This window comes from Micromys minutus (genome assembly GCF_963924665.1).
Source record: "Micromys minutus genome assembly, chromosome: 9".
Lineage (NCBI taxonomy): Eukaryota > Metazoa > Chordata > Mammalia > Rodentia > Muridae > Micromys > Micromys minutus.
This window is the reverse complement of record NC_137978.1, coordinates 56799917-56812132: the sequence shown is the minus strand read 5'-3', so window position 1 is coordinate 56812132 and position 12216 is coordinate 56799917. Positions and strand designations below refer to the sequence as shown.

The window sequence follows — 12216 nt, the reverse complement described above, 5'->3', positions numbered from 1 at the left end:
CTAGTTCCCATTAGTAGGGGAGCCGCCCAGCTTCAGTTTCTCCAGGTACTGGGCATGCGCGGGCCTGTGGCACTGCAGGACCTTGATGGCATCTTCAATCTTGAACCACTGGCGCTTTCTGCGGATGCTGACCGAGTCTTCCCAATCCTCCAGCAGCTCGGTGACGGTGAGCAGGAACACGTAGGTCCGGTGCTTGCGGTCCTGGTTCTGCTCGAAGACGCCCAGCAAGCGGCCCAACTTGCCCTTGACTCCCGCCTCCTCGTACACCTCGCGCACCGCCGCGCAGTCGGGCTCCTCCTCGGGCTCCACGCCCCCTCCGGGCACGATCCAGCGGTCGGGGTAGCGGCTGCTGCTCACCAGCAGCACCTCCTCTTCGCGCTCGCTGCGGAGGCACAGGCACGCTGCGCGTTTCCTGTAGCCCTCGGGGTCGTAGGTCCGCGTCTGGTTCGGCTTCCACTTCATCCTCTGCTTCGCCAAAGACACAGCCTCTGAGGTCGCTTACAGCTGCCTAGGGAGCAGCCAAGGAGCTCCTGCTGGCAGGGATGGGGCCTGGAGAGGCTGGAGGGGAGCAGAGCAGAGTCAGGATAATCTTTTCTAGTACCATCATTTGCCTGTAAAATTCCTCATGTTTTTATTTATTCTTACCTGTATTATTTTATTTTGTTAATAAACTACATTTGTTTGAGTACTATCTGGGTTGTTTCCCGCTTCTGATTATTACAAATCAGGTGGCTATGAAAATAGTGACTTTGGTGGGGAATATTCAGGGTATATGCCCAGGAGTGAAATAGCTGGCTCGTTTGGTTGATGTGTTTGTTTCTAACATCCAGGAACAACCAAATGGTTTTCCAGAGTGTTGGCACCAATTGCCAATTTCACCTATTTCTTTACATCCTCCCCAGCATGTGCAGTTATTGGAGTTTTGGATCTCAGCCATTCTTAATTTTGTGAGTTGAAATCTCCAGGTCATTTTGATTCACATTTCCCAGAAGACTAAGGCCGTTGAAATTTTCCTTAAGTGTTCCTTTGTCATTAGAGATTATTCTAACAATGAAGTAAAGGGAGGACTGAAGGGCTAAAGAGGAGGGTGACCCCATAGTAATTCCTCCAGTCTCAACGAACCTAGAGTCTAGACAGCTTCCAGAAACTGAGCCACCCTACCTGTCAGGTGAACATGCTTGTCCAAATCCCCCAGTACCTAGCATAAGAGTTTCAATGTGTAAAACTGACTCAAGATTTCCTAGAGATTAGAGGAAAATGCCATGCAGCAGAAATTGGAGGTGCATTTTGTATTATTCAGGGTTTTCTGGCCTCACAGAACTTATTGGCAGTCTCTATATAGTGAAGAATTTGTTGGTGACTTACAGTCTGGAGTCCAACTCCCCGATAATGCTCGTCAGCAGCTGTGAAACCCAAGGATGTAGCAGATGCTCAGTACCACAAGGCAAGCAGGCAAAGAGAGACAGCCTTCCTTCTTGTAAGGTCCTTATATAGGTCTCCGACTGAGGTGTGTCCCAGATTAAAGGTGTGTACCACCACACCTGGATCTGAGACTTGCTTTGTCCCAAATGACCCTGAGCTCAGTGATCTCCTTGCCTTAGTGTCCTAAGACTAATAGCCTCTATGCCTCAAGATCTGGATCAAAGGTGGGTCTCCCAATTCTGGATTGTGGCTCATTCCAGATATAGTCATGTTTGCAAACAGAAATAGCCACTAAGCATTACACTACTACAATTCAGGCAGTGGTGGCACACACGTTTGATCTCAGCTTGTGGCAGGCAGAGCAAGGAGGATCATCAGACACACCAGAAGAGGGCCTCGGATCTCATTACAGATGGCTGTGAGCCACCATGTGGTTGCTGGGACTTGAAGTCAGGACCTCTGGAAGACCAGTCAGTGCTCTCAACCTATGAGCCTCTCTTAACTACTGAGCCATCTCTCCAGCTCACCTATCCTGGGTTCCTTGAAAGGATTAGACCACATATCAATCAGCAGATGAACATGCCTTCTTTTGACTTTATTTTTACTTTAAGCTTCTTTAGACAGGATCTTCCATGGCTGAATTGAAGCCTGCTATATAAAGTAGGCTGGCATCAGATTTAAAGCCCATCCAGCCTGCGGGTTCCTGTTGCTCTCAAGGGTGGGTATGGGAGGAGAGGAGAAAGCAAACTATGAATGAGATACAAAGTCTATTAAACACACACATATTTTATATATGTAAATATGCATTTACACTCAAACACACACACACACACACACACACACACAGACACACACACACACAGGTTATTTCCTGCAAGTCTGAGGACACCCTGAGTTCTATGAAGATAAGAGACTAGGAATCAGTGACAGATACAAATACCATTTGTTTGTTGGTCTTTTGTGTTTGTTTGCTTGTTTTGCCTTATTTACTAAGTTATGAGTCTATTTATTTATTTAATGTGCACGAGTACATGTTCCTGTCTTCAGACACAGATGAGGAGGGAATAAGGCACCGTTACAGATGGTTCTGAGCTACCATGTAGTTACTGGGAATAGAACACCGTTCCCTTGGAAGATCTCTTAGTGCTCTTAACCGGTGAGCCATCTCTCCAGCCCCTTGCTTTGCTTTGTTTTAAAGACACATATCATACCTGGCTGTTTTGACAGTCACAGCCTCCCTCTGCCTCCCTGTTGCTGAGATTAAAAGCACATCAAATTATGCCAGGCTTAAATTCAGTAGTGAAAGCACTTGAGAATCTCACATCTGACATTCCAGCTCAGACTGCCTTGAAGTCAAGGTCACCTTGACATTCTCAGTGAGACTGTCTCAAAAGACAAAAACAAATCTAAATAATAGAAAAAAAAATTTCACAGGAATCACAGTGCCCAACTAATAATTAGAGGTAATTGAGAACACACTTGGACATTCTGGTTAAACAGCCCACAGGTGGCAGAGGTAGGACAATCTCTGAGTTTCAGTCCAGACAATCTCTTTCTTTTTTTAATTACATTCCAGCCATTGCCCCCCTCTCACAGTTCCTCATCCAATCCCCCCTCTGCTTTGCCTCCAAAGGGTGCTTTCCTTCCACTCCAACACCCCTCCATCTCACCTACTCTAGGGCTTCAAGACCCTCCAGGATTAGGAGCATCTTCTCCCACTAAAGTCAGACTAGGCATTCCTCGGCTACATGTGTGTTGGGGGCTTTGGAGCAGTCTGTGTATATTGCCTGGTTCGGGGGCTCAGTCTCTGGGATCTCCTGGGTTTCCAGGCTCACCGAGACTGGTTTTGTAACTATGGCATTGCCCTCCCCTTCATCTTCTTCAATCCTTCCCCTAACTCAACCTTAGAAGAATCTCGAATGGCTGAAAAGCACTTAAAACATTTAAAGTCATTAGTCATCAGGGAAATGCTAACCACGATGAACTCGAGATTCTACCTTACAACAAACAGAATGGCTAAGATCAGAAACTCAAGTGACTGCACATGTTGGTGAGGATGTGGAAAAAGAGGGGCAGTCTTTCTTCGCTGGTGGGATTACAAACTGGTGCAACCGCTCTGTTATGCAATCTGGTGGATCCTCAGCAAATTGAAAACCCTCCGAACTGATGAGCCAGCTGTTCTAACACCTGGGCCTTTACCCAGAAGATTCCCCACCATGACACAAGCACACGCTCGACTATGTTCATAACAGGCGAATTTGTAATAGCCAGAGATGGAAACAACCCAGATACTGAAGAATACATACAGAAGATGAAGTTCCATTACACAACGGAAGATATTCAGCTATTAGAAAATGAGGACATCATGAATTTTGGAGGCAAATGGATAGAACTAGAAAATACTATCCTGAGTGAGGTAACCCAGATCCAAAACAACATGCATGGCCTGTACTAACTGAAGAGTGGATATAAGGCAAAAATACAGAATATCTAGGATACAGCCCAGACAATCTTATGGAGAGAGAACTCATCACATAAAAGAAGAACCCACCAAGTAATACATTATAAGAACAATTTAAGGAAGGACAGGGCTAGACTAGGTTGCATGAGATGAGGTATTTTTATGGAGCCGAGGGACTTTCTTGATCTTGGACACTGCTAACAGATCACCATAACGAGGCCTGAAAAGGCTGTGATTCCAAGCTACGAGAAACAGATAGTTCTGCTGTCTGCATGACCCTTTGTATACCTTCCAGATGACCCCTCCCTTTGTAGCCACACCCTCCCAGCCCATACCAACCTCTGATGAAAAAGCTGAGTTTCTACCCACTCGTTTATTTTCAGATTTGAATGGTGTAGGTAAATTGGATCAGATCCATACACAGGAAGATTCTTAGGCGAAATCCGGGTTCACAAAAGTTTCTTGAAGCCAAATTTTTGTGACTGATGCCTTTATTCATAGTAGTTTCAAAGCAGAGGTAGGTAGATCTCTCAGTTCAAGAATACTCTTGTGTACAAGCATAGGACACTGGTCTCAACCTCAATTTGACTATATATTGGCATCAACCACAGGACATGACCTTCTATTTTCTGCCTGAACAACTCAACTCATTGTAGTCTAAAGCCTGTGGGTATCAGCATGGGAACGATTCAGCCTATGGCAAGAAACTACAGCAGTAGCTTAGTGGGCCAACATGGATGTTGGGAAGTCACTTGCACTCAGTCAGACCCAGTCCCCTCACACTGATTCCTACATTTCCTCCATCTGCTGCAGCTCTTCATAGAACATGAGATTGAAGGGACAGAGCCAGGAGTTCTTACTCTTTTCTCCTGTAGAGCATTTCCAAAAATTCACTTGGTTTGGATTCATTTTTCTTTGATTTCTGACACTGGGTCTGACCACATAGCCCAGGTTGCTCTTAACGTCTAGAGCATTCTGTCTCCATGTGCAAAGTTCACAGCTACACACCAAGAAGCAGAAAGAGGAGAAAGGAGTGAAGGGAAAGTGATGTAAGGAGAAGATTCACTGGCATGTCTATCTCACATTCAGACTTTCTTTTTTTTATTACTTTTCCTTTTTTATGTTTTTCATATTTATTGGATATCCCCTGTATTTACATTTCAAATATTATAGCCTTCCCCGACACTTCGCTCCCTCCTCCCCCTCCACTTGCTTCTTCTAGGAAGGTTCTCCCTCTCCCAATCACCCTCTCCACCTCAGTGCCTTGGCTGATTGATGATGTTGCTCTTCCATGAGGGTGCAAATCTTTCTGCTCTTTCAGCACTTTCTCTACCACTTTCACTGGGGTCCCTGTGTGGAGTCTGATGTTTATCTGCAAGCATTCTCATCTGTGTCTATATGGCACTTGGAGAGCCTCTGAGGAGACATCCATATCTGGTTCCTGCCAGTCAACATTTCTTGGCATCAGCAATATTGCTTGAGTTTTGTGTCTGCATATGGGGTGATTCTCCAAGGGAGGAAGTCTCTCTAGATCTTTTCTACAATCTCTGCTCCTCTATTTGGCCTTGTATTTTTCCGGCCCCAGTTTTGTTCTTCCTTTTTGAAGGACTGAGAGTTTCATAATATGGCCTTTTTTTTTTCTCTTTTTGTGCTTCCTAAATTCTGTGGTTTCTTGGGTATTTTGAGGCTTTTGGGGGGGTATTAGTATCAACTGATAAGTGAGTACATACCATGACTGTTCTTTTGTGGCTGGGTTACATCGATCAGGATGATAGCTTCAATTTCCACCCAGTTGTCTAGTAATGTCATGAACTCATTTTTAATAGCTGAGTAGTACTCCATTGTGTATGTGTACCACAAGTTCTGAATCCATTCCTTACTGGAAATCAAACACTGCACCTCAATGAGTAGCAAGCATTCTTAAACACTGGATCTTGACTCGAAAAGAACATATATGCAATTCAGATTGTGCCCTTTGAAGCATACAAGTGTAAATCTCTGCAATAAAATAACAATTAGGTATTTTTGTATTCTGCCAGGTCTAGGAGAAGGATGGGGCAGAGATGAGATGACCCAATATAATGGGCCAGGAAGGAACAATAAAAAATTATGAATTTAGAGAATTCAGTAAAATATACATGTTCTCATTCAAAACAGTTTTATTGGAACCTATGGGAAATTATGATGCTAACTGGTTACAGAAGGTAACAATATCAGACTTCAGTGCCTCTCCAATAAAGGAGAGGAAGAGAACCTCAGCCTCTGAGAGCCTGGAGGTACAGCTTTCCCCTGCCTGGACATGGCGATCTGTTACCAGTGTCCAGAAGAACTAAGTCCCTCAGCTCCACCAGGATACCACACCTCATGTAACCTGCTCCAGCCTTGACCTCTTGAAATTTTGGTTATATGATTTGTACTTGGTGGTTTTTGTTTAAAATGTTTTTTTTTTTTTTTTTTCTAAGTAAGACTGCCTGCTCTGAAACCTAAGCAATTTTTATTATTTGGCTACTAACCACTTACCAATTAGTACATATCATGCATGTCATTTTTGGTTTGTATTACCTCAATCAGGATAATATGGTTTTTTTTAAGGAATACAGTTTTTGCAATTTTTATTATGGAAAGTTTCAACCATATACAAAAGTATAGAGAGTAATGAATTCTCAGACATCTATCACACAGCTTCAACAATTATCATGTCAGAGTCGATCTTGCCTCATCTATGGACAAACTTATACCACCCTGATTATACTGAAGCAAATAAACAGTAGCATCTGTGTAAATTTTCAGTACAGTTTTCTTAAAGATAAAGGTTCCTATAGAAAGCAAATCCACAGTACAAATCACAAGCAGACACTCCAGTAAATTATAATGTGTGGTTTTATTTTAAAATCTGTAAGATGTGGGGACACAATACATTTCACTGGTACCATGAGGAAGAGTGTGAACACTAAATGGGAGTGCGAGCCTTTCCCAATACAGTGGTTTATAATGAAAGAGCGAAACAAAACAAACAGCCGAATCAGAACCTCTTTGGAACCCTTTGGAGAAGCTGTGCAAGAAGCTGACATCACACCCACCCTGTGACAAAACTCTGCAATATGTCCCTGTCCTTGGCATAAAGTTATCCTTCTGGCAAGAGTTGAGCTGAGCTCCCTCATTTAAATGGTTCGTTTTGTGTTTTCCTTTACAGAGGTCTCTTCCCCTCGAAGTCTTTCCAAGGGACACCGATGTAGCACTCTCACGCCTCTGCACAAACATGCAGAGAGCTTGGTACTGGGGAACCAGCTGAAGGTATTAGGGAAGGCACGGGAACCGCAGCCAAATGAAACAGGGAGCGAGGCAAAAGACACTTAGGCAAATAAATGGCCCAATTAGCTTGGAAAACTGCCAATATAGCCGTTTTTCTTCATGCCCACCACCAAATACAGAATATTGAATCAGTAAATCCAAAGGCAGCGGATATTCTACTGGCACCAGATTGGAAGGGAAATGTTTATCCACAAAGAGACTACAAAATACTAATAGCATCAAAGATCTCCAGTGATGCCAACCTTATTTCAAGTAGTGTGTTGGATGCAGAATATGCAGAGTAAGGAAAAACAGTCGTTGCTCTCAAAGGTCTAATGAAGAAGGCAGACACATCCGAAAAGTGCAACGAAGGCTGTAGGTGCTGAATTAAGTCTGTTCACACACAAGAGTACAACAACCAGAGCAGAAACATTTTTTGGCAAGACAGACAGAGGAGTGTTCCAAGATGTAGGAGGAAAACCAGATGAGCGGTCTCCTTGGGAACCTCAGAGGTGCTCAGGTGAACTTGACAATACCTCTGAATACTGGGTTCACATCAAGGATGACTTCAGTGTGACCTTGAGCTTGTCTCTGTCCACTAGGGCTCGCTCTCTGGCGGGGACCTGGCCGCCTAGTTCCCATTAGTAGGGGAGCCGCCCAGCTTCAGTTTCTCCAGGTACTGGGCATGCGCGGGCCTGTGGCACTGCAGGACCTTGATGGCATCTTCAATCTTGAACCACTGGCGCTTTCTGCGGATGCTGACCGAGTCTTCCCAATCCTCCAGCAGCTCGGTGACGGTGAGCAGGAACACGTAGGTCCGGTGCTTGCGGTCCTGGTTCTGCTCGAAGACGCCCAGCAAGCGGCCCAACTTGCCCTTGACTCCCGCCTCCTCGTACACCTCGCGCACCGCCGCGCAGTCGGGCTCCTCCTCGGGCTCCACGCCCCCTCCGGGCACGATCCAGCGGTCGGGGTAGCGGCTGCTGCTCACCAGCAGCACCTCCTCTTCGCGCTCGCTGCGGAGGCACAGGCACGCTGCGCGTTTCCTGTAGCCCTCGGGGTCGTAGGTCCGCGTCTGGTTCGGCTTCCACTTCATCCTCTGCTTCGCCAAAGACACAGCCTCTGAGGTCGCTTACAGCTGCCTAGGGAGCAGCCAAGGAGCTCCTGCTGGCAGGGAAGGGGCCTGGAGAGGCTGGAGGGGAGCAGAGCAGAGTCAGGATAATATTTTCTAGTACCATCATTTGTCTGTAAAATTCCTGATGTTTTTATTTATTCTTACCTGTATTATTTTATTTTGTTAATAAACTACATTTGGTAGTACTATCTGGGTTGTTTCCAGCTTCTGGCTATTACAAATCAGGTTGCTATGAAAATAGTGACTTTGGTGGGGAATATTCAGGGTATATGCCCAGGAGTGAAATAGATGGCTCATTTGGTTGATGTGTTTCTAACATCCTAGGAACAACCAAATTGTTTTCCAGATTGTTGGCACCAATTGCCAATTTCACCTATTTCTTTACATCCTCACCAGCATGTGCAGTTATTGGAGTTTTTGATCTCAGCCATTCTTATTTTTGTTAGTTTAAATCTCCAGGTCATTTTGATTCACATTTCCCAGAAGACTAAGGACGTTGAAATTTTCCTTAGGTGTTTCTTTGTCATTAGAGATTATTCTAACAATGAATTAAAGAGAGGATTGAAGAGCTAAAGAGGAGGGTGACCCCATAGTAATTCCTTCAGTGTCAATGAACCTAGTCTAGACAGCTTCCAGAAACTGAGCCACCCTACCTGTCAGGTGAATATGCTTGTCCAAATCCCCCAGTACCTAGCATAAGAGTTTCAATGTGTAAAACTGACTCCAGATTTCCTAGAGATTAGAGGAAAATGCCATGCAGCAGAAATTGGAGGTGCATTTTGTATTATTCAGGGTTTTCTGGCCTCACAGAACTTATTGGCAGTCTCTATATAGTGAAGAATTTGTTGGTGACTTACAGTCTGGAGTCCAACTCCCCGATAATGCTCGTCAGCAGCTGTGAAACCCAAGGATGTAGCAGATGCTCAGTACCACAAGGCAAGCAGGCAAAGAGAGACAGCCTTCCTTCTTGTAAGGTCCTTATATAGGTCTCTGACTGAGGTGTGTCCCAGATTAAAGGTGTGTACCACCACACCTGGATCTGAGACTTGCTTTGTCCCAAATGACCCTGAGCTCAGTGATCTCCTTGCCTTAGTGTCCTAAGATTAATAGCCTCTATGCGTCAAGATCTGGATCAAAGGTGGGCCTCCCAATTCTGGATTGAGGTTCATTCCAGATATAGTCATGTTGATACACAGAAATAGCCACTACACTTTACACTACTACAATTCAGGCAGTGGTGGCACACACCTTTGATCTCAGCTTGTGGTAGGCAGAGGCAGGACGATCTCTGTGAGATGGAGGTTAGCCTTGTTCGTAGAGAAGTTTCCAGGAATACACAGAGATCCCTTGCATTTGAATTTTTTAAACACAAAGTGGCATATCATTCAATTAAAATCTCATTTACTTTTTTGTTTGTTTGTTTTTTTTGATTTTTCAGAGAAGTTGAGGGGGAACATGGGAAGAAGTTGGGGGAATGGTATAACATTTGAAATGTAAATACAGAGACTATCCTATTTTTAAAAAACCTACTTTTCTTCAATAGAATTGGGCTGGGAAATGGCTTGGTGTTTGAAAGCACTTACTGCTCTTCTAAGAAGAGCCAGTTTCAGTTCCTATCACTCACGTAGCTAACTCTAGGTTAAAGGGAAATAATTCTCTCTTCTGTATACACACACACCACACACACACAAATACATAACACACAGGCAAAATACACACAAAATTAAATAAATCTAAATAACAATGATAATAATTATTTTATATTTTCAACTTATTTATTTATTTCATACTTTTCAATATTATTCTTTGGTATGAAAATGTTAAAAATATTTCATAAAGAAACAGATTTATGACACAACAAAGTTATATGCACCACAATGTTCATAGCAGCTCTATTTATAATAGCCAGAAGCTGGAAAGAACCCAGATGTCCTTCAGAAGATGAATGGATACAAAAATTGTGGTACATTTACACAATGGAATACTACTCAGCCATCAGAAAAAAATGACTTAACCAAATTCTTAAGAAAATGGCTGCATCTAGAGAATATCATCCTGAGTGAGATAACCCAGTCACAAAAGAACAGACATAATATGCAGTCACTGATATTGGGATGCTAAACCCAGAGGCTTGCACTCCCCCAGAAACAACTCACAGACTGTATGAAGTCCAAGAAATAAAGAAAACAAAAAAAAATATATTCACAAAACAAGAAGACTTTGACTATTGCCATGTTGCGTTTTGTTTTGTATGTACTTTAAGCTCATTGTAACTATTAGGTTTTCAATGCATACTGTCAAGCCCTTGAAAAAAATCAAGTACTGACTAAAAAATATATTCACATGGTTTTATGTAAAAATTATTTTAATATCTGAAAAAAACAGTACTGACAAAAATGTATAATTTCAAGCAAAAAATGTTTAAAATCTGTACATTTATCTTTGTTTTGTAAAATAAAGTCGTTTAAAAAAAAAGAAACAGATTTATAAATATAGCCATGACTTCCTGGCTTCACCCCTCAGAAAGGTATCATGTATCCTGTGCAGCTGTATTATGGTTTTATTTTATGACTGGGAATAACAACCTGAGATCAAAGGTGTGTGACACCACTGCCTGAATTGTAGTAAAGTGTAGTGGCTATTTCTGTGTGTCAACATGACTATATCTGGAATGAACCACAATCCAGAATTGGGAGACCCACCTTTGATCCAGATCTTGACGCATAGAGGCTATTAATCTTAGGACACTAAGGCAAGGAGATCACTGAGCTCAAGGTCATTTGGGACAAAGTAAGTCTCAGATCTAGGTGTGGTGGTACACACCTTTAATCTGGCACACACCTCAGTTGGAGACCTACATAAGGACATTAAATAAGGAAGGCTGCCCCTCTTTGCCTATTTTCTTGTGATACTGAGAATCTGCTACATGGTTGATCTTGACAGATGCAGCTGACCATTATCAGGGAGTTGGACTACAGACTGTAAGTCACCAACAAATTCTTTGCTATATAGAGACTGCCAGTAAGTTCTGTGACTCCAGAGATCCCTGCATAATACAAAATGTATCTGCAATTTCAGCTGTCTGGCATTTTTACTTCTAGTTTTTAAACTTGAGTGAGTTTCACAGAATGAAACTCTTATAATATGTAGTGAGGGCTTTAGATAAGCATGCTTATGCTGAGAGGTAGGATGACTCAGTTTCTGGAAGCTGTCTCAAATCTATGTTATTCGAGACTGGTGGAATTACTATGGGGTCACCCTCCTCTTTAGCTCAATCCTCCCTTTAATTCATTGATAGATTAATCTCTAATTACAAAGAATCACTTAAGGAAAATTTCAACGTTCTTAGTCTTCTGGGAAATGTAAATAAAAATTACCTGGAGATTTCGATTCACAAAAATAAGAATGGCTGAGATCAAAAACTCCAATAACTGCTCATGCTGGTGAGGATGTAAAGAAATAGGACCTGTCCTCAATTGCTGGTGAAATTGGCAATTGTTGCCAACACTCTGGGAAACAATTTGGTTGTTCCTAGGATGTTAGAAACACATCAACCAAACAAGTCAGCTATTTCACTCCTGGGCATATACCCTGAATATTCCCCACCACAGTCACATGCTCCACTATTTTCATAGCAGCCTTATGTATAGTAGCCAGAAGCTGGAAACAACCCAGATAGTAGTCAACCAAATGTATTTTATTTATACTATGAAATAATAAAGGTAAGAATAAATAAAAACATCAAGAGTTTTATAGGCAAATGATGGTACTAGAAAATACTTTCCTGATTGAGGTATACATACCCAAAATGAAATGCATAATATGTACTAATTAGTAAGTGGTTATTAGCCATATAATAAAAATTGCTTAGGATTCAGAACAGGCTATAGATAAAAAAACCCACTAAGTA

The 12216-nt window shown here is 42.7% G+C and overlaps 2 protein-coding genes across 2 annotated transcripts; both read right to left on the bottom strand.

Annotated features, from left to right (window-relative positions):
- On the bottom strand, nt 1–462 carry LOC308423823 (diphosphoinositol polyphosphate phosphohydrolase 3-alpha-like; the record flags this gene model as incomplete). Its single annotated transcript, XM_080920596.1, has 1 exon — nt 1–462. One exon carries the CDS (start codon nt 460–462, stop codon nt 1–3), a length of 462 nt encoding a protein of 153 aa, XP_080776722.1.
- Nucleotides 463–7805: 7343 nt separating this feature from the next.
- LOC308423875 (diphosphoinositol polyphosphate phosphohydrolase 3-alpha-like) lies at nt 7806–8267 on the bottom strand (the record flags this gene model as incomplete). The annotated part of the gene is made up of 1 exon (XM_080920677.1): nt 7806–8267. One exon carries the CDS (start codon nt 8265–8267, stop codon nt 7806–7808), a length of 462 nt encoding a protein of 153 aa, XP_080776803.1.
- Between the last annotated feature and the right edge of the window lie 3949 nt (nt 8268–12216).